Consider the following 22,670-nt stretch of genomic DNA (forward strand, 5'->3'; position numbering starts at 1 on the left):
ATACAATGATGACGTTGCACATATAGTCTAATTAAATGGACAAATTATTGATAAAATGACTCTAAAATGCACTAAATGACCCTGAGAGATGCCTTGGGTTGCCTAAGTTCACATAGACCAATATTGCGAAACACTTTAAAATGCACTAAGCGGCCCTAATGGTCGCCATGGGTCTCTCAAGGTCGCCTATGCCAATAGTAGGAAACACTTTAAGAGTCACTAAGCGACCCTAAGAGATGCCTTGGGTCACCTAAGGTCACATAGACCAATATTACAAAACACTTTAAAATGCACTAAGCGACCCTAATGGTCACCATGGGTCACTCAAGGTCGCCTATGTCAATAGTAGGAGACACTTTAAGAGTCGCTAAGCGACCTTGAGAGACGCCTTGGGCTGCCTACGGTCGCATAGACCAATATTACGAAACACTTTAAAATGCACTAAGCGCCCTGGGTAGGGGGTTATGCCAATAGTAGGGATACATCTCAACAAAGTTTACATAAATTAAAACAAGAAACTCTAAACATGGTATTTAGAAAACTACTTAACATTAATAATAGTAAATCACACATTAGTTGTGCTTCTAACATCTGATAGCATCTGTTGACTAGGACATTTTTGTGCATTATGTCCTAATTGCCCACATGCCCCACAATTATATTGTCTCTTAGAAACTTCACCTTGGGAAGGTATGCAGTTGATTCTTGGTCTTCCTTTAGTCAAGTCTTCAGCTGGTGCAATAACTTGTATTGCAGTAACTTCTTCAGGAATGTCGTTCCACGTGGAGTTTGGAGGAACATGATAAATAGTTTCGACATATGATAACAACTAACATTCTGAAGTATAGTATTTTGAACACTTAGAATAATTGAGTTCCCCAGTGTTTTGAAGTTGGGACTTTCCTGTCGCTGCTATAGCATGAACACATGGAAGCTTCTCATTATCAAAAACCTTGCAAATGCAACTCTTTGACCTTAAATTCAATACTGCATCAAATTTTCCGCACATGACATTGTACTCATTCTCATTTAATTGGAGTGCTATCAATGAACCAACTTCATCCCATCTTTTTCGTAAGGTTTCCTCTCTCTTAGGTGTCAACAACGTTGTGACTACATATGCTTCCCGACGACGAGTAAAGAGCCACTGTCCCATTGTGATTAGGATAAAATCGATCATAACAATAATTGGATTCTCTCTTTCCTTTCACATCATATTATTTACACTTTCAACTATGTTAGTTGTCATAACTTCATACCGATTACCACCAAAGTGTGCTCTAGACCACTTTCTGAACTTGACATCATTCTCAAGATACTTAGCGACACGTGGATATGTTTTGCGAATCTGGTTGAAGTATTTATTAAAACTCTTTGATATGGTACGCTATTGCAGCCTTCTTGTACAATTTCGTTGAAGCAACACTTTTGAAATGATGTTTTATGTTCTGATTTACGTGCCAATAACATGCTCCATGAGAAGCCATAACATACACATGGCACACTACATGTTCGAGACTTTGATGTCTATCAGAAATAAAAAATAAGTTTGGGCTATCAGGTATCATCTCTTTTAACTTCTCTAAGAACCATGTCCATGAAGCATTATTATAACTATCCACTAAACCCCATGCAATTGGGTAAGTGTGATATTCACTATCTTGTGTAGTTGCTACTAATAATATGTCTTTATGCCTAGTTTTGATCCAAGCCGCATCTATACCAATTACTTTCCTCATGTAGGTGAACCCTCTTATGGCCACTCCTAAAGCCATAAAAAAGTACTTGAACATATTTTTTGAATCCAGCTCAATGTGGGTATCAGTGCCCGGATTTACTTGCTTGAGCATGTGACAATACGAAGGGAGCAAGGCAAAATTTTCTTTTGTCGTCCCTCTTATCAAATTTGTGCCCATTGTTTTCCTTTCCAAGCTTTCCAATAACTAACTTGAACTTTCATTTCCTCGTGCATGAATCCAGCGAGATTTCTTGGAATGAATGAGTCTTTACTATTCTTAAAGTGCCCCTGTACACGAGTACCAATAACGCGTCGTAGATGCTTGTCTTTGATTGACATTTTAGTTCATCAATGAGCAAGTGTGAAAATTATGGTATTGTTGAATGGCAAAGAAATGTGAATTTTTATTCTTTGTAGCACGCACTCGCCATAAGCAATTTTTACTAATACATCGAACCTCCTTTACTGACTTGGTTGATTTTGTTGTTCTCATTTCAAATCTCCCATTAATGGTGATGACGCTCAGATAATATTCAATTCATCCTTACTCACAAAGTGTCGACCCACTTTTAAATCAGATCCATCATGTCTCCCACTCTCTTGACTGCTTCTTCATTGAATTCAAAATGTCGATGAGGGATAATATGACCTTCCTTGACTACAATATCACCTTCCTCAATTACATTCTTATTTTCTTCAACTACTATATCACATTCCTCGAGTATATTGTCACCTCCCTCATGTGCTAATTCTGTGCTGGATCTTCATTCGGAACCGAACTTGGATCATTTGGAACTTGTTCTATCATATGACACCGAAAATAGTTATCATAAAAGTTTCCACTATCAAAACCATCATCATCACAACCAAATTCATCACCATCATTAACAAGCTTTGTCTTTTCTTTATCATTATTCTTTTTGACACACACGTATAAAGGAATCACATTTTTATCTTTGTAGAATATCATAAGATCCTCAACATCAGAATCACTTCAAAACCTCATTTGGTGCCATCTTACTGAATGTTTCACTAACCAATTCATGAGTTATTTTAATTTCATACAAACTTTGATCAACACCTATTTTTTCGTAGACTTTATTCACTAATTGATGATACTTGATACTCCTATCAACCAAAATTCCCTTGTTACAACCAATGCCAAACCATTCCCAAATACAGCTATTTGTAATCTTCCACTTACCATTATAGTCCATGCAAATAAATGCATAATCCATACTTGTCATAAAATTAAATGTTATATAATTAACAAGTATAAAATAAGAATACCATACCAATTAGCTTATATTTACTTTAAGCTCATTCAAGTTTGTTTTAAAACACAAAGCAACCCTAAACGACCCTAAGCGACCCTATCTAATTCATGGTTGTAGAAGGTCATTTGGTCACTGTTGAAAATTACAATAAGCGACCCTGTGCAACCTTTTAGGTTGTAGAAGGTCACTTAGTGTAATTTGGTTACGGCTGAAAATTGCACTAAGCGACCCTATGCGACCTAAAATGTCACTGCAAATCTTCAACCTTGAGCTGAACCTATTTTCACACCAGAAACTCATATTTTTTTGCAGAAAAAAATTAAATTTATGTTTAATACAGATATATAATTGCAAATAATAAATACCCAATTATTAAGCATGAGTTCAAGTCAATTACAAACCTTTATAATTGTTGAATAAAACTTGTTCTTCCTCTTCAATGGTGTTTTGATTTTCTTAAGTAATGTTGAGTGAACTTTTCATAATTGTAGATGTAAAGGTAAGTGTTATGAGTCCAACACAAATATAAAAAAATGTAAATATTCAATGAAGAAATAATCGAACGAAGAGGGGAGAAGCTTAGGAGAAATGGAGGGTATTCAAGTGAAGGTCTTTCTCTTCCTAGGGTTTTATTTTTTATTATTATTTCAATCCCATTCAGGAAAAAAAGAAGTAAAATAGTTAAAAAGATGCTAATTAAGTTTTATTATTTTAATATTTTTTTAAAAAGATGGTCATTTGACTAATAAATTTTTTTGGGTTGTTAGTTTGCTAATAAAACTTTTCATTAAGGTTATTTTTACAAATCACTTCACTCTTCTCGATGTAATTTGGCGCGTAATGGCATCAAACGCGAAGGACTTTAAAAAAAGAAGAGTAAAAAGAGCATTCTCCAATCTGGAGTTGAAACTTGGAACCCACTATCGTCAATGGAGTTGGAGTACTTAATTTTCTCATTTGCCCCAAAAATTTCAACAGCCAGTACGGAAACGTCCTTAATGGTAAGCTCTCTTTCTTCTCCGATTTCTTTGGTTGGAATGAAAAACCTTCTTCTTAAACAGATCTCATATGTATTTTACAATTCCAGTTTATTGTTTGCTTAATTTGTTATGTATATGTATATATATCTGTATGCATGTATATCTGAGGTATTTTATGTAAATATTACATAACATTGTATGAAAATTACAGATGTTTTTGTACAAAATAACAAACCTCAAAATCAAGCTGTAAAACTGGTAAACCACACTTTCACTCAATCAAAAATTAATCAAACCTCTTATAGCTTATTCAAAGCATCACTCAAACAATTGTGAATCACCCATATATGTACGAAAATAATAAATATTTTTAGGCACCCAAATTGAGCTTTCTAACTGCTGCTGGGTTGTGTCTTAGTGGAATGAGAAGACTTGCCTGTAATGGCTTTCTTGACCTTGGAGATCGAGTGTTTCACCTTTGACCCAACCCCTGAAAATAGGCCTTGAGATTTCTTACGTGCAGCTTTGGCATCAATGTCGTTTGAGGCCTGTACTAGGATTGGTGCATCTGGGTGATCTTCATCTTCATGTTCTTCCTCCTCTTCTTCATCATCTTCTTCATGAGCTTGATCGTGTTCTACCTCTTTGCTGCTTTTTGGCTCCTTTTCTTTGGATAATTTTTCAACCACTTCAGTATTTTCTTCTGTTGAGCTCTGTATGAGTTCAGATAGCGAAATCACTGCTGATTCAGTTCCTGTTTTTCTTTCACCTGAATCACCCACTGCTTCTTTTTCTTTTCCGCATTGCTCACCTTTGATTTCTCTATCACCAACCCACGTTTCGTTTCTGGATTTTATGTCTTTTGATTCTGCTCTTTGTGAAGTTTCTTCAACTGGGTCTGGAAGAGTTTTTGGAGCATCCTTAGCGCTTGTTGTGATTTTTGCTGCTGCGATCTCAGCGGTGTCTGCTTCCATTGGACTTTGCTCTTTACATGTTTCATGGGAGCTTTGGGCTTCTTCAACGCCGAGACTCTCTTTCTCGTGTGAAAGTTCTATGCTTGTTAGTGCCTGCATATGAGATTAATCGTTGACTATTTTAGTTTGTGTTTGGGCTAACAAAAGAAGAAAAAAAGAAAGAAAAGAGTTTCCTGTTACTAACCTCTTTTTCTAAAATAACCTTTGTTATGTCTTTTTCCGCTTCAGTAATGATCTCACGCTGATACTCTTCATTGGTCAAATCGGTTGTTGCTACTTTGAGATGATTTTCAAAGATTTCAACATTTTCAATAGTGTTGAGCGATTCATGGCACTTTGTTTCTTCAGAGATGAAGTCAGAAGCTATCTCACGTTCACCACTATCGAGAGTGGAAGCTTCTACGGCTGCTCTTCTTGGTTCTGCATTTCCTGTGTCTTCCTCAGTTTCTCGTGGCTCTATTTTTGGGACTTCATTGAGGCTCTCGCCTTCTTTCTTAGGCTCCTGTATGTCGTCACCAGCATGAACCCAAGGCTCAAATTCAGAAACTTGAAGCTTCTTAGGCTCTTCCTTGTCCAAGCATATCTCTTCTACTGTCTTTTCAACACCATAGTCTTTTAACTTCTCATCATCTTCTTCAATATTCGTGACTATGGCTGCAGCTTCATGATTTTCTTTGTTGGGAGTCAAAGTAGAAGAAGATGGTATCTGAAGCTGCTCCGTTGATGTACCAGCAGGGACAGCCTGGTCTGTGAAGAGTTCATCTTTGTCAACTGGGAGAGGTTGGTCGGTGGATATCTCTCTGCTAACAACTTCAGTGTTTGGAGAATGTTCTTTCGACTCTGTCTCAGTAGATTCTGTGATTTCTTCCGTCTTATCTGAATCCAACACTTCCACTGTTGAAACAGAGACTTCAAGCTCTCTGGTCTCCTTTTTTGAACACGTCTCTTCATCATTCTTTGCGATCACTTCCACCACTTTCGTGCTTTCTTCTTCTTCTATGGCTCTAGTTGTGGATGCGATGCCGTCTTTCTGTTCACCCAGAAGCAAGATACCACCAGTTTGTTGTACAAGTTGCACTTCCGCTATTTCTTCAGAGCATTTGATTACTTTTTCGTCTAGCACGGCTTCAGTACTCTGCAAATTAGTTTCATGGACTATTTGAGATGCACCTTTGTTTTTTTCTTCAGCTTCATCTGAACCCATTACATCCACTATCGAATTAGAGACTTCGACCCCCCTGGGCTCCTCCTGCAAGCATGTCTCTTCGCCAGTTGCTGGGGCACGAAAATCTTTTATATCCTCACTGTCTAGAATATTCAATGCGTTTTTGTTCTCTTCATCTGCATCCTTGAATGGGGTTGTAGTATCATTCACTTGCTCCTCGGAAAGCAGTATTTGAAATTGATCTTTTGATATCACATCAGGGTTAGCTCGATTGGTAATGCTTTCATCTCCGGTTAACACTGTACCTGGAGTTTCTACAATTTCTTCTTCAACTTTGAAATCCTCAAAATCTTCCTTCAAGTATGTCTCTTCTCCACAATCTGTTGCCAACGAATCGTTTTCCTTATTGTCAAGAATTTCCAGCTCCCTCGTGTTATTTTCTGTCTTCTCGACTGCTTCAGTAGCTTTAGCTTCAGGTTCTTCTGAAAGCAATGCAGATGACAATGCTTCTTCAACTTGTTCTGTTGAAATCCCACTTGTGACTTCATCTTCTCTTACTGCTCGAGTGATTTCTTGATTATACCCGGGCAATGTTTCAGGAGCTGCTTTGATATCTTCTATACTTTCATCTGTTCTCAGCCTTTCCTCAGCCACCTCACGGGGTTCTGATACACTGTGCTCTTCTTTTGGCAAGAATGTTGTTAAAGGGGCTTCTTTCTCATTAGAGTCACTACTTCGCAAGTCAGCTTCCGTAATAACATCTTCATTCGTCTTGATGGTGGTTTCTGTTTCATGTTTTTGGTGCTCGGGAAGTAACGTGGAAGATGGTGCTTGCAGTTGCTCTTCTGATTTTCCTTCTTCAGGACCTTGATCATTTTTCATTTCATCTTCTCTAATTTTATCCGTGTCCACGCTTTCCCCATCTAGGATTGACTTAATTGTGTTGATATCTTCAATAGAAGACTCTAGTTCGGCTTCTTCAACTTCATTTACATTCAAATTCTCCTCCACCATATTCTCTGTCTCCGTGCCTTTTTGTTTTGAATGCAGAGACTCCAAGTTGAAGGACCTTTCTTCAAGCTTCATGGTTTCAACTTTGTCTGGTATAGCACACTCAGATCTGAGTAACTCTAGATTCCTCTCTTCTGATTCATTATCAAATGCCTTTACCGACTCATCAACCAGTTGAGCTTCCTCCAAATTTGTCACTTCCATTGGCTTTTTGACAGTTAAAGTATCATTCTTATCCAAACCATTATCAACTTCCCCTGTGATTTCCTCTTCAATCTTTTCTTCATGTAATTCAATGCAGTCATTTAGGGGATTTATTTGTTTGTTTATTTTTTCTTCGTTTGGTGGGGTTGTGACAAGTGTTTCAACCCTTTTGGTAGTGTTCTCTTCTGCCTGCGAATTCACACCTGATGTATTCTCGCTGGAGTCTGTTGCTTTGAGAAATTCAGTGATTATTGGGTCAGGGCATTTCTCCTGTTTAACAAGTAAGATTCTGGTTAGTATGGTTGACTTTCAAGTAGCGAAATTAAACAAAGCACAAAAATATAACTACGTTTTTCATGATGATATTAGCTGACTGTGGTCTTAGGCTTAGCCTAAGTGGTTCCACACCTCTCCTCTTATTGAGGAGGTCAAGGATTCAATCCCTCCCCCACCCCCATTATCAAAAAAATGATGATATTAGCTGACCTTAAAGACTTTTTCATCTTCGTTGGGCTCTGGCTGAAATTCTTTTAGGTTGCTCTTTTCATCAATGTTTTGTTCCTTTGTGTTTTCACTTTTATCAGCTTTATCAACTCCCTCATGCACCTTTTTATCAAATGTACAGTGTTAAAACAAATGGAAACCTCAGGAGACGCTTAATCTTTTATTAAGATAAATACTTACCTCAGTTGTGATGAACTTATCTGTACTCTGTGTTTCATTGAGATGATCGTCAACCATCATTGTGGGCTCTACTTCCCTGCTTATCTCTTTTGTGTCTTCAGAATTTTCCCCTATTGTTTCACTCTTCTTTGTCAAAGTAAGTGTTTCTTCAATTTGATCTTTGTGAACTGATTCAGATGCATATGAAAGCATCTCACCCAGATCACCTGGTTCAAGATTCTGAATCCATGCTGATAAATTAGGAAGGGAATAGAGAAAAATACTGGCTATAGCTTTTACAGGAGATGAAATTACAATAAATAACATATGACCACACTAGCTCTTTTGTAATAGAAGTTGGAAACATTGAATCAATAAAATGATCATTTAAATTAATATTTAATCACAAGAATGTAATTAAACAAAGCACAAAAATATAAGTACGTTTTTCATGCTGATATTAGCTGACCTTAAAGACTCTTTCATCTTCATTGGGTTCTGGATGAAATTCTTTTAGGTTACTCTTTCCATCAATGATTTGTTCCTTTGTGTTTTCACTTTTATCAGCTTTATCAACTTCTTCATGCACCTTTTTATCAAATGTTACAGTGTTAAAACAAACGGAAACTTCAGGAGATGCTTAAACTTTTATTAAGATAAATACTTACCTCAGTGGTGATGATCTCATCTGTCCTTTGTGTTTCATTGACATAATCGTCAACCATCAATGTGAGCTCTACTCCCCTACTTATCTCCTTCATGTCTTCAGAGTTTTCTCCCAGTGTTTCACTCTTCCTTGTCAAAGTAAGTGTTTCTTCAGTTTGATCTTTGTGAACTGATTCAGATGTATATGAAAGCACCTCACCCAGATCACCTGGTTCAAGATTCTGGATCCATGCTGATAAATTAGTAAGGGAATAGAGAAAAATACTCACTATAGCTTTTACAGGAGATGAAATTACAATAAATAGCATATGACCACACTAGCTTTTTTGTAATATAAGTTGGCAAACATTAATCAATAAAATGATCATTAAATTAATATTTAATTACAATAATGTAATTCTGCTGCATCTAACCTGGTTTCTAGGAAGTTCATTGTTCTTTGTGTTATTTGCTTCCAAGTCCAGTGATGTACGTACCCCTTCCATGTTTAAGCTGCTTTCAGCATAATTATCAGTCTCTTCCGCGTTGAAAATCTTTACTGACTGTTCTTTGCCTTGAAGAGTTTCTAGGTTACAAACCTCACTAACTTCCTTCTTTGAGATTACTACATCTTCTGATGTAGTACTAATTTTGTCACTGATAATCTCTGGGGTAATATCTAGCTCTCGGTCCATTTTCTTTTGACTGTCTTCATTTGCAACTTCCTTCTCAGTGTCATAAGGCTCCAATGTATAGTCATCTTCCTTTTGCAACAACCCCTCTTCTCTTGTTGGTGCAGTAATTGACAGCTTTGCATTTTCACGTTCAGTTTTATCTGCAGTTGTCTCCTTCGGTGTCTCATTTGATTCAGTTATCATGGGCTCAGTTTCTTTTGATGGGACTGTAGAAGAATCTTGAAGATTATCTTTTGGCAAACCATCCAGAGGTTTCTCAAAAGGAGTGACATTTTCCACTTCCTGTTCTATTTTCTCTACACATTCACCTGTTATTGTTGGGATCTTCTTTTCTTTGATCTCATCTAAATCTAAATCTTCCTTTTTCTGTACATCGCCACCTACATTGCTTGCCACACCCTTCTCTTCAGGAGCAACATCAAAATTGTTTACCTGCCCTTTGTCATCTTGGTCGGCTTCCTTCAATCTCGTTTCTTCAATTCCCAAACCTTCATCTTCATGAGCTACATCAAAAGTTTTGATGTTTTCTTGGTTCTTTGCTTTGTCCTTTTCGAAGAAATTTTGATCAATCTCAATTCCACCTGAGACAACATCAAGATCTACATTGCTTACTGGACCCTTATCTTTAGAAGTAATATCAATACTTTTGACTAGCTCTTTATCCTCTGGTTCAGATTCCTTCATACTTGTTTCATGATCATGTTTGACTTCCGTCAAGTAAGTTACCTCACTTTCTACTCCAGCTGAGACAAAGTCAGATTGCACTTCAATATCTTTACTGCTTTCAAGACCCTTCTCTTTAGAGCCAATATCATGGCTTACAAATTGCTCTTCATTATATGGTTTGGCGTCCTCCAAACTTGTTTCTTCTTTCATAATTGCAGCAGAGACAGAGTTAGATTGAACACCAATATCTACATTGTTTGCCAAATCCTTCTCTTCCAGAGAAATTTTAGAACCATCATCCTGCTCATCATGACCTTGCTTGACTTCTTTCAAGCAAGTTTCTTTGCTCTCTGTCCTAGCCAAGTCAGAGTCAGATTGCACCTTAACATCTACACTAGTTACCAAGCCAATATCTTCAGAAGCAATATTCAAGCTCTCGACTTGCTCTTCTTTATGTGGTTCAACTTCATTTAAAATTAATTCTTTGTTCACAATTTTAGTTGAAACAGAGTCATCTTGTACACCTAGATCGACATTGTTGGGTGGACTATTCTCTTCAAGAGCAGTGTTGGAACCATTGACCTGCTCTTCATGTTCTTGTGTGGCTTCCTTCAAGCAAGAATCTTCGCTCTCTATTTTCGTTAAGACAGAGACATATTGTACTTCACTAGTAATAGCAGTTGCCAGACACTTCTCTTCAGGAGCAATATCAAAGTTTTTGACATCCTCTTCCATATTGGGTTTGTCTTCCTTTAAGCTCGTTCCTTCATTCACAATTTTAGTTGAAACAGAGTCATCTTGTACATCTAGATCAACATTGTTGGGTGGACTATTCCCTTCAAGAGCAGTGTTAGAATCATTGACTTGCTCTTCTTGTTCTTGTGTGGCTTCCTTCAAGCAAGACTCTTCACTCTCTATTTCAGCTGAGACAGAGACAGATTGTACTTCACTAGTAACAGTAGTTACCAGACACTTCTCTTCAGGAGCAATATCAAAGATTTTGACACCCTCTTCCATATTGGGTTCATCTTCCTTCAAGCTTGTTCCTTCGTTCACAGTTTTAGTTGAAAAAGAGTCATCTTGTACATCTAGATCGACATTTCTAGGTAGACTATTCTCCTGAGAGTTTTCTCCTGCAATTTTTTCTTCTATTGCAATTTCTGCTGCTTTTGAAGTATAGAAGTCCTTTGGCTTTGCACTGTCCTCTAAGCTTTCAGGTTTTATATCCTCTACCAAATCTGTCACCTCATTCTGTTCTTTGAGTTCAAGACACGCGTCTTCTCCCTGTATTATGGAAAATTCTTAGTAGAAAAGAAAAATGTAAATTAACAAATAGAAAGGACTTTTAAACACTTCAGTACCTTGTTGATATCCTTTGAGCTTTCCTCAACCATTTCTTCTACTAGCGACGAAGAAGAGAGTTCTGCAGTGCTCTGTTCGTCTAAGATTTGTTCATTAATTTCTATACTTGGAGGTGTTGTCTCCACTTCAGTAATTACCTATAAGAATTTAAGAAACAAGTTGTTTGGTAATTTTAGAAGATAAAACGTGCAACTATGTACCATCTGTAGAGCTTTAAATTCACAAATAAAGCAGACCTGAGATTCTTTGGTCTCTTCAGCTGTTTTTGTATCAATAAGCTTTGGGTACAAGTCCTCGGCATTATCAAGTTCCCTTACTACCTGTTCACTGATTTTTTGGCCCCCACTAGGAGTCTCAAGCACCTATGTGACAGAAGAACGTTTCCAAATATAAGACAAAAATAAATAAATAAAACTTAGAGCATCTATAACAAGCAGAGATTAGTTCAAATGGATCTTATTTCCCTGAAATGATTTTTTTTGGGGGGCGGGGGGTGGTAGTTTCTTGGCATTGTTTTTTCGGCTGCACAAATTATTTAATAGTACTAATATTCTGTGCCATAAGGAGAAGAGATTCAATAAATAAATGCCACCATCGAGCTTTTTCATAATTTTGAATTCCAATTGAAAGTTTAGCTACTTGATTTTTTTATTTTTAAATATATGTTGAAAAGATTGGTTATAAATGTAATATGCATTGAATAGAAAGTTTTATACTAGACGCAGTCAATGTTTAACTATAACTAACAGTACACATTCTGTTTGCTATGCTTTTGTTAATTCTATTGATTCTTTACTGGCACGACATGTTAATCCCACCTATCAAAGCAGCAACAGATTGATATGTTTTTTACGAGTGACTGTTGTTCATGATCTTCAAGCTTAGTTATTAACATTAGTCATATGAGTGGAAATCTTGTCTGAGGTATACAGAATTTATAGCAGTTATACCTCATTTTCTGAGTCGATTGCATTATCCGTACTCTCCTTTTCTTCCCTGTTTTCTGTTTTTGAGGTTTCTTTAAGGTCTACTCCTACCCCTTCCTTACACGCAACACTTGTGACATCTTCACTTCCTAGTCGTGTCTCACTTTCTTTAGGCATCTCATGTAGCAAATTTTCAAGCTTTTCTCCTGGTTCGTCTTTCTGCATTGCTTGTTGTTTATCTACTTCACTTGTTAATGCTACTTCTATACCTCTTTCAGTGGTTGTAACATTATTTTCAACATCAACTTCCACTACTCTGGTAGAACAAGTGTCCTCAACTTTATTCTCCTCTTTTAAAGCATCCACTGGATCTAGCTCCTTATGAATTGCCTTCTGATCTTCTATATTCACTAATGAGGCTCCAGCAAATCCTTCAACATCCTCCTTTGTTTGGCATGGAACACTCTCACTTCCTCCAGCTGTTTCTAACTCTTCAGAAATCTACAAAATAAATGACTTTCAAATTAGAGTACACAATCTTAAGTTTTTTAGAAAGGGAAACTAGGCTTGATGATTTTTCACCTCCAATTCATGATCTTTTAGCATTTATTTGCTTCATTTTCATCTTGTGACTTAACAAATGTTATATCAATATATTGGAGAAAATTAGAAAAGAAAATAAATGCAACTAACATTACATATTTTGAGTTCCATTTTTCTTTTATTTATTTTTCGTTTGCAGTATGTATGAAAATATTTGCATAAAATGGAACAAAAAGAACTTCTGTTGTAGATGGTCACAAACAATATTTATTTTTAAAAAACACAGATGCATAATCCATAATAAGTTTTGTTTGTTTCCCGGAAGATACTTTTCAGGATTCTTTAGTGGAACACACCATAAAAACCAATATATTACACTTGTTTTATAATAATACCTCCTTGTCTTGGTCATTAGTACTGTTCAGATTCTTTGCCTCGTCTTTTTTCTTTTCTGTCTCTGAGGTTTCTTCAAGGTTCTGAATAGCTTCAACTTCCATGCAGGTAATACTATTAGCAATGTCAAGTATCACACCAGTTTCTATGTTGTCCAGTCCCTCCTCGTTAGGAACATCATTATAAATCCTATCCTCCTCCTTGTTATCTGGTACTTCTTTCAAAAACATTTCTTCACTCAAGATTTCTGGTAAGGTAGAGTCTAATTGTACTTCAATATCTACACTGCTTGCCAAGCCCTTCTCTTCAAGTGTAATATCACGACTTAAGACCTCCTTGTTATCCGGTTTCACAGCTGCCTCATTCATGCTTTTTTCTTCAATATGAGTTTCTTCCTCTGGAGTTTCTGTAGCATCGAAGTCCTCATTTGTCTTCACACTGTATTCTAAGCTTTCGGGTTTTATTTCCTCTACCAATTCTATCACCTTATTTTGTTCTTGAAGCTTCAATATTGCATCTTTCTGTTTTATAGATTATTCTTAGTGACCAAGAAACATGTAAATCAGCAAACAGAAAGTACACTCAAAAGCTTTATTACCTTTTCACTTTCTTTTGAACTTTCCTTGACTATTTCTTCTTCAAGCGATAAAGAGGATAGTTCTGCAACGCTCTGTTTGTCTAAGTTTTGTTCTTTTATTTCTATACTTGGAGGTCTTGTCTCCACTCCGGTAATTACCTAAACAAAAGACAGGAAACAATTGGTTTGATACTTTTAGAAGATCAAACATTTAGCTATTTTCCCTTTTCAAAGCTTTAAATTCTCAAATGATGAATACCTGAGATTCTTCAGTGTTTTCAGCTGTTTCTGTCTCAGTAATCTTGGAGTAGAAGTTTTCATCACCATCAAGCTCCCTTAAAGCCTGTTCTCTGGTTTCTTGGCCTGCACTAGTAGTCTCGGGCACCTATATTCCCGAACATCATGATTTGAACAAAAAGTAGACTATTAGGACATGTATAGAAAATAGTGTACAATGCGGATGAAACCTAGTTTCCTCTAATAGTGATTCTTTGGTTTTCTTAGTACATTATTTTGTAGGACTAGTGCCGCTGTTCTATATGACCAGGAAACATAGAATTAGAAAAAAGGGAAATAATGCTATCATTGCTATGACAACATATTTGGATTGCATTTTGAAAGTTTAGCTACATATTTTTGTCAAAGCAAATATAGGGTGACAAGATTAATTATAATATAAAACGTATGGCAGAAGAAATATTTGTACAAGATGGAACAAAAATTTGTATGCTAGGCATAAAGTTTTGACTACAAGTGGAAACACACATATGTGATTACACAAAATGAAGTTTTGTTTCCTCTGCTTTTCAACTTCAATTCTTTAATTGGATGACATTGTAACTAACTATCAAATCAGCGACAACCTGATATCGCTTTATATGGTGTTTGTTGTTTGTGATATTCTAACTGTTTTAATAACATAACTAAAATGGGAAAAACTTCTCTAATTCAGAAGGAAAAAGAAGAGAAAAAAATAAAAACACCATATGAAAAGCTTATTCTAATCATACCTCTTTTTCTGTATCATCAGTGTCATCTGTTTTCTTTGCCTCTTCTTGTCCAGTTTCTGTTTTTGGGATTTCTTCATGGTTTTGAATTATTCCTTCCCTTCCCATGTAGGTGTCATTTCTAGTTGCTTCACAAGCTGACTCTGTCTCACTTTCTTCAGGCGTTACAAGTAACAAATTTTCATGTTTCTCCCTTGGTTCGTCAAACTGTAGAGGGTGTTGATCTGTTTCACCTTTTGATGCTATATCTGTACTTCTGTCTGTGGTTACAATTTTGTGGTCTTCATCTTCTTCCACTGCTTTGGTACATAATGAGTCATCAGCTTTAGTCTCTTCTTTTAAGGTGTCCACTGGATCTAGCTCCTTATCTACTTCGTGTTGATCTTCTTGCTTCACTGATGATGCAACTATAAACTTTTCAAAATCTTTAGGCTCTGTCTCAGTCTCTTCAGGCGTTGCAATTAGCAAATCTTCACACTTCTCCCTTGGTTCGTCTTTCTGCAAAGCATGTTGCTGATTCATATCACCTTTAGATGTTGTATTTGTACTTTTGTCTGCAGTGATAATTTTGTTGTCTTCATCTTCTTCCACTGCTTTGGTAGATAATGAGTCATCAACTTTAGTTTCCTCTTTCAAGGTATCCACTGGATCTAGCTTCTTGTCTACTTCATGCTGATCTGATGAGGCAACGACAAACTTTTCAACATCTTCACTTGCAAGCTTTGTCTCAGTTTCTTCAGGCGTTGCAAGTAGCATTTCTACATGCTTCTCCCTTGGTTCATCTTTCTGTAGAGCATGTTGTTGATTTGTTTCACATTTTGATGCTGTATCTGTACTTCTGTCTGCAGTTATAATTTTGCTGTCATCTTCTTCCATTGCTTTGGTAGATAATGAGTCATCATCTTTAGTCTCCTCTTTTAAGGTGTCCATTGGATCTAGCTCCTTATCTACTTCATGCTGATCTTCTTGCTTCATTAACGAGGCAACTACAAAATTTTCAGCGTCTTCACTTGCTAGCCCTGTCTCAGTTTCTTCAGGCATTGCAAGTAACAATTCTGCAAGCTTCTCCCTTGGTTCATCTTTCTGTAAAGCATGTTCTTGATCTGTATCACCTTTCGATGCTATATCTGTAATTTTGTCTGTATTTATGATTTTGCTGTCTTCATTTTCTACCACTACTTTGGTAGATAATGAGTCATCAACTTTAGTCTTCTCTTTAAAGGCTTCTGTTGAATCTTGCTCCTTATTAAATTCATGCTGTTCTTCTTGCTTCACTGACGAGGCAACGACAAACTTTTCAGCATCTTCACTTGCAAGCTCTGTCTCAATTTCTTCAGGCGTTGCAAGTAGCAAATCTTCAAGCTTCTCCCTTGGTTCCTCTTTTTGTTGGGCATATTGTTGATTTGTCTCACCTTTCGATGCTATATCTGTACTTCTGTCTGTAGTGATAATTTTGCTGCCTTCATCTTCTTCCCCTGCTGTGGTAGATAATGAGTTGTCAACTTTAGTTTCCTCTTTTAAGGTATCCACTGGATCTAGCTCCTTATCTACTTCAAGCTGATCTTCTTGCTTCATCGACGAGGCAACTACAAACTTTTCAGCATCATCTCTTGCTGGCTCTGTCTCAGTTTCTTCAGGCGTTGCAAGTAGCAATTCTGCATCCTTCTCCCTTAAGTCATCTTTCTGTAGAGCATGCTGTTGATCTGATTTACATTTTGATGCTATATCTGTACTTCTGTCTACAGTTATAATTTTGCCGTCTTCATCTTCTTCCACTGCTTTAGTAGATGATGAGTCATCATCTTTAATATCCTCTTTTAAGGCGTCCACTGGATCTAGCCCCTTATCTACTTCATGCTGATCTTCTTGCTTCACTGATGAGGCAACAACAAACTTTTCAACATCTTCATTTGTCTTACGTGGAATGCTCTCACCTACTCCAGGTGTTTCTAACTCCTTGGAGATCTGCAGAATAAATTGTTTGGTTAGAGTACAATTTTTCTTCTTCATCTTCATGGCAGCATAACATTTTAATTATATCTATTGATGTACTAAATGTTTAATGAAAAAACCAGAGAAATTATTGGAAAAATGCAGAAATGCATAATTTATTTGTTCTTCTGTAGCTAATTCTGTAGGTTCTTCAGTGGAACATTATGGAAGTTACACCTGCACAAGGAACCAATATATTAAAAGTTTTATTAAAGTCATACCTCTACGCAGGTTATATTTCTGGCATTTTCACTAGATGGTTCTGTCTCATTTTCATCAGGTGTCTCTTGCTGCCAACTTTCAAATTTCTCTTCTGGTTCGTCTCTCTGTACAGCCTGTTGTTGACATTCTTCAGATGTTGATGCTAGCTCTAGTGGTCTTTCTGATTCTTTGACTTCATTGCTATCATTGTCATTCAATAAATTGGTAGAGAATGTACCCTCAACTTTATTCTCCTTTATCAAAGTTTCAATTGGATCCAGGTCTGTACCTTCTTCCTTAACTGATGAAGCATTAGCAAATATTTCAATGTCCTTTTTTGCTTCACATGGATTGCTTTCACCTGCTCCAGTTCTTTCTACCTCTTCAACAACCTGCAGAATAGATAATTTTCAAATTGGTGACTAGAATTACCTACAATCTAAACTTTTCCAATAATACAAAGCTGGCTTGATAATGTTTTGCATAATCTAACCTCTCCTTTGGCCATTTCTGCTTCATTTTCATTTTCATATTCTTTGTATGTTTCTTGAATATTCTCTGGTGAAAATGCAGTTGTATGACCTTCCTTTATGATTTCTGTAGGGTATTCTTCTTCATTCAACTCTTCTGCATCTTTTACTGTGTTTTGATTGTTCTCACTTGTTTCCCATTGGATTGGTTCTGGTATAGAAAATTTGACATCTTCAACAATTTGTTCTTTATCAGAATTTCCTTTGCTTTCTAGTTTCTGACTCTCATCTTCATCTCTTGATGTCAAGGCTTTGTCCTCGGGAATCTCCGCTTGTATAATTGGGTTGTCTGCCATGTCTCTAACTGTGTCGTGGACTTTAGTGTCATCTAACATTGAACCTTCTTCAGTTTCATGACCTGCATCATATGCAAATGCTTATTACGTCTCCAATAAACTCCATAAATTATGACATCCTCATAAGGTATATTATCTATTTTTCATAGTTAATCTTCATATTTAAAATTCTCTTTATTGTTTCCAATTGTAAAAGTTTATAATTATTGACTAGCAAAAACAATTGTGCAAACATGAATAACTGGATAATAGGTAAAATGAATTTTTATTGTAAATGTTGCTACCCAATGTAACATATAAGTGTTAAATCCCCTAACAATTGAATTCCTCATCTTGGAGTTTGGTGTATTAAGTTACCAAATTGCATAATATGTTGGCCTTTAGCCTATATAGTTCGATACATGTTTGCATTTTCTTGTCGCAACATATGCTTATACTGTATAGAAAACAAAATAGATTTTCTGAACATTCTAAAACTTACTTTTTGTTGTGAATTCTCGTGGGTCAATATGAGCAATTTCTGCTTCCTTTTTCACCTCCTCTGCTATGTCCTCTCCAGCAGCCTCAGTCTTTAAACTTCCTTTAGAGTTCAATCCACAATCCTCCTCAGGTTTCTCAGTGCTTTCACTTGTTTCCAGTTCTATTTTAGTTGGCACTGTTCCCTCAGATATTGTATGCTGCAAATTATCTTCATCAGGTTTTTCCTCTCTTTTGGATGATTCGTTTGCTTTGTAATCTTTTTCATAAGATTCTATATCTGCTTCGTCAATCTTTTCTTCTTGTACTTTTGTTTGTTCAACCAAGAAACATGTAGCATGTGAATTGCCTGCTTCATTTATTGGGAATTCAGCTACTGTACTTTGAATCTTATTATTTGAATGAATTGATGGGGTATTCTGCCAGAAAGAAGAGGAACCAGTTAGTTATTAGGTAGAAAAAGTATAATGTCTGAGATAAAACTTCTAGAAGAACCTGATTTACTATATAAATTTCATATAATTTAAAAGCTTTAGAAACTGAAAGAAGAGATTGCAAACATGTTTTACCATAATCTCTTCATTGGAAATTTCATTTTCTTTTGTTTCACACGTAGGATCTGACTTCTCTCCCTTCTCTTTCTTCTCAAAGATTTCTTCAATGTTTTTGGTTTCTCCCTCCTCGTTGATGGAGGCAATTGTTGTAGTATCTCCCTCAAGACCTTCATTTTTAATCTCAGAAATTACATTCAAGTCTGTTTGAAGCTTTTTTTCTTCTGGTTCATTTTGTGGCAACAAACTATCGTCTGTGTGTTCCCCATGCCTTGTAGAATCCAATTCTGTAAGTTCTTCTGCTTGAATGAGTTTGACAGTACTGGAACCCTTGGCCACCACAGGACTGGATACTTCTGCTTCTTGTGCCTCCTCTGCCGCAGCCTCATGCTTTCTAGAATCCAATTCTGTAATTTTTTCTTCTTGGACGAATTCGATGGTACTATTAAAGTCATTAGTGGCCACGAGATTGGATCTTTCTCTATCTTGTGCCTCCTCTACTACAGCCTCAGTTATATCCAGCTCCTCACATTGTTCATGAATATCTTCTTTCCTGGATGAACCGTCAAGATCTTGTTCAGTGCTGCTGACTCGAACAGTTTCCTCAAGGACCTCAATTTGCTTTGTAACTTCTATTTGGCTCTCTTTGGCTATGTAATCTGACCTGATTTCAGAGTAATCTTTGAGAATTTCTGGATTGCTTAATTCGTGTGGGCTAGTATCTTCTGCTTTTGTATCAAAGAGAGTAACTGAGCTGCTCTTATCCTGCAATTCATCTTCGATTGGATTTTCATCTTTCTCTTGTTTGCTAGTTTCATCATTATCTTGGTTTTTCTCTTGGCATGGAATACCAGGAACCTCTTTAAACTTCTCTTCTGTAATTTCAGCATCTCGCTCACCAACTTCATCTGCTGCAAGTATCCTGTCAAGTTTGTCCTTCAAATGGTCTCCAGATTTATTACTCTGACTTTCTTGACTTAAAGCTATGGTTGAGATGGAGGCATCCCCAGTACTGTCAAGCATTAAATGATCTTTCTCATCTTCAGTGCCAATATTTTCACTAGAATAATTTACTTCATTTCCCCTTTTCTCAGTCACCAAATCAATGCACTTGTCTTCTTCCTTGATGCCTTCAAATTCTCTTTCTTCTGTATATTCCTCCTTTAAAGGTGTGGCTTCTATATTGGAGTTATTGTCTACCTTTACATCTTTGAGACAAGTCTTTGTGACTGATTGAACATCACTGCATACTGTCAAATCAGGGGTATGAACTGAGACCTCATTACTGTGATCCAACGTAGCCTCTAATATACTGGGAACTTCTCTATTAAATAGCTCCAGTTGGCTTTCCTCCATTTTCTCTCTTTCATCTTTCTCCGGGTCTTCTGTTTCCTTTTCAGTACTTTCTTCATTAACAGAATCCTGCTGCTTTAAGATTACACTCGCATTGTGAGCATGATTAATCTTATCCTTCATAATTTCTTCTCCTTCAACCTCAAACTTTGGCTCTCCAGCTTCCATAGCATGCGAACTTGTTTCAGTACTATGATTTCTTTCATCAAGATCTGGTTCTTGGTTTTTCTCTTCCACTATTTCACCTTCTCTTATTGTTTCTTGTGAAACCTCAAATTCTTGGCCTTTTTCCAGATGCTTTGCTTTTGGCAGAATCTCTATCTCTGATGGATTCAGATCATCAACCAGACAATGTTCTGGTTTACTAGCCTCTTCATTGCAATCAATGGGACCTGAGGGTGCTGTCAAAAAACTCCCATCCTCTAAGTTCCCAAAGTTGTTGCCAACCACATTATTTATGATTTCAACCTTGGTGCTATCTGAAACTTGCTTGTTTTCTGATATGACTTTGTGAGTTTCTAAATGTTCATTTGTCTGACTTTCACATTTCTTCAATTCCACAGAGAAACCTTCATTGACAGTTTTTTCAAACTGTCCAGTAGTTAAGTACACATCTTCCACTTGACCTTTCTGCATGAAGAAATTTTATGTACATTAGATTTGATATGGGAGCTTTACATGTACAATAAAGGCAGAGCACCTAAGTAGGACGTGAAAAGAGGTACTTATAGTCACAATTTTCTCACTTTTATTTTAGTAATGAAAATTAATTGCACACACAAATACCATATAGAATGTATAGTTCTTTTTAACTTTAAATGAGGCCAGAATCATAGAAACTTTGATTTCATAATAAGCATAAATCTTTCCAAGAGCAATTTAAAAGATTTTGATAGTTTGAGGAATTGTGGGATGATCTGAGAGTCGTCTTAGAATAGGCTTCATTTATTTAGATTTGTTTTATGAATCAAGTACAAAGGTTGAATTCATACATGGGCAATTGGATTCTGAGTCTCCTTGATCCTTGATATTAAAATTGGATCTTTTCTTCTTGATCATTTTCGCATTCAAATAGCACTTGGTATCTTGTTCTAAAGGTGTAAAACCAAATTCTCTATTGACGTACTTGGGAATGAAATTTCTAATGAAAAAAGGATTAAAAGAATCTGCTATAGTGAGAAAGAAATCTTAAAAGCTGTATTTTGATGCATAACATAAAAAAAAAAAAAAAAAAGAAGCTTAACTAGTGTTTGTTGAAATCTATTTGTGCTTTGATCGTTACTTCATGCACTTAAAATTGTCTTCTACTGAAATCAAATGTTTAGAATATCTAATTATAAAGATGCAGAAAGTAAAGATAATTCCTATTCCTCAATAGTTAAATGGTCTTGCAAGTTTATTAGTCTATCATTTAAAATGCTATTTCTTCTAAAAGAAAAAACAAGTACATAAAAAACATGATGCAGTTTAGAATCTTTAGATACTGAAAAATATATTCTAGATATTATATCATCAAACAAAATCATGATATGCAAAAACACATCAAAAGCCATCTGACAAAGAATTGATCAAGATTCTAGGATGACATACCGTATCTAATATGACATCCGGTGTATCAGCTTCAGTTGCCATTCATATGCTGCAGGAACTAGTTGAATTCAGGGTGAAACAACATTAAATAAAATATCGTTCGATCCCAAACTCAAAAACTAGCTTTATGGCTTTGTGTTTCTGATGATTCTGTCAACTTTTTAAGTTGACCTGTGTATTTGAATTTTCTTTCTTAACTTTTTGGTTTGAACATTAGATATCTGTAGTGTTCTCCTGGTACTTAAGTTGCCAAAAGTATGCAGGAACTGACAAAATGCCACTTGGTATATGTTAATGTAATCGATGAGTTGGCCACTGATGCAGGGGTCCTACATTGATCATTCATATACTTTTTAACAAATCCAGCTTTAGTGAAATTCTAGTCCTTTAGATCAATTTTCTTAGGTAGAGAATGACAAGAATCATTAGGCTCCATCTAAAAATCAATTGGTGATTAGTAGAGTTACACATGTTCTTATTAATAGTTTAATATTCTTACACTTATTCCATGTGGGACACAACAGTCTAATATCACCTGATCACAAGTGACTCATTTTTTTTTAGCTCGCTTATTTTTTTGGATCTCAAGTGTTTTTTTGCACTATGTGGATCTCGTGCGGCTTGACTCACTTTTTTGGATCGGTGTGGATCGAATGCCCGCTAGGGAATTGACTCTTGATACCATGACAAGAATCATAGAGCTCCATCTAAAAACCAATTGGTGATTAGTGGAGTTACACATGTTCTTATTAATGGTTCAATATTCTTACACTTATTCCATGAGACACAATAGTCTAATAGAGAACACTTCTTTTTAACTTTCAGAAAGAAACTAACTATACGTTTTAATAGTT

At 36.2% G+C, this 22,670-nt stretch overlaps 1 protein-coding gene and 1 long non-coding RNA gene across 2 annotated transcripts in view; one reads left to right on the forward strand and one right to left on the reverse strand.

Moving 5' to 3' along the window:
- The first annotated feature begins 3,543 nt into the window (after nt 1-3,543).
- Nucleotides 3,544-22,670, forward strand: part of LOC133818206 (uncharacterized) — a 30,226-nt gene continuing 11,099 nt past the window's right edge. Inside the window, exons 1-4 of the long non-coding RNA XR_009885825.1 lie at nt 3,544-3,624; nt 3,808-4,016; nt 17,799-17,972; nt 20,790-20,947. This is a non-coding gene — a long non-coding RNA (uncharacterized LOC133818206). The remainder of the gene's footprint in view (nt 3,625-3,807; nt 4,017-17,798; nt 17,973-20,789; nt 20,948-22,670) is intronic.
- On the reverse strand, nt 4,158-22,037 carry LOC133818205 (uncharacterized). The gene is made up of 19 exons (XM_062250945.1): nt 21,817-22,037; nt 18,892-20,856; nt 18,327-18,741; nt 17,513-17,907; nt 17,040-17,411; nt 14,830-16,791; nt 14,079-14,204; nt 13,841-13,978; nt 13,245-13,763; nt 12,331-12,807; nt 11,617-11,742; nt 11,380-11,517; nt 9,092-11,302; nt 8,681-8,899; nt 8,482-8,601; nt 8,034-8,252; nt 7,836-7,955; nt 5,154-7,619; nt 4,158-5,062 (listed from the first exon to the last, which is right to left on the reverse strand). The coding sequence occupies exons 1-19, from the start codon at nt 21,856-21,858 to the stop codon at nt 4,388-4,390; spliced, it is 12,705 nt and encodes a 4,234-aa protein (XP_062106929.1). The 5' UTR covers nt 21,859-22,037; the 3' UTR covers nt 4,158-4,387.

This window comes from Humulus lupulus, chromosome 2 (assembly GCF_963169125.1).
Source record: "Humulus lupulus chromosome 2, drHumLupu1.1, whole genome shotgun sequence".
Lineage (NCBI taxonomy): Eukaryota > Viridiplantae > Streptophyta > Magnoliopsida > Rosales > Cannabaceae > Humulus > Humulus lupulus.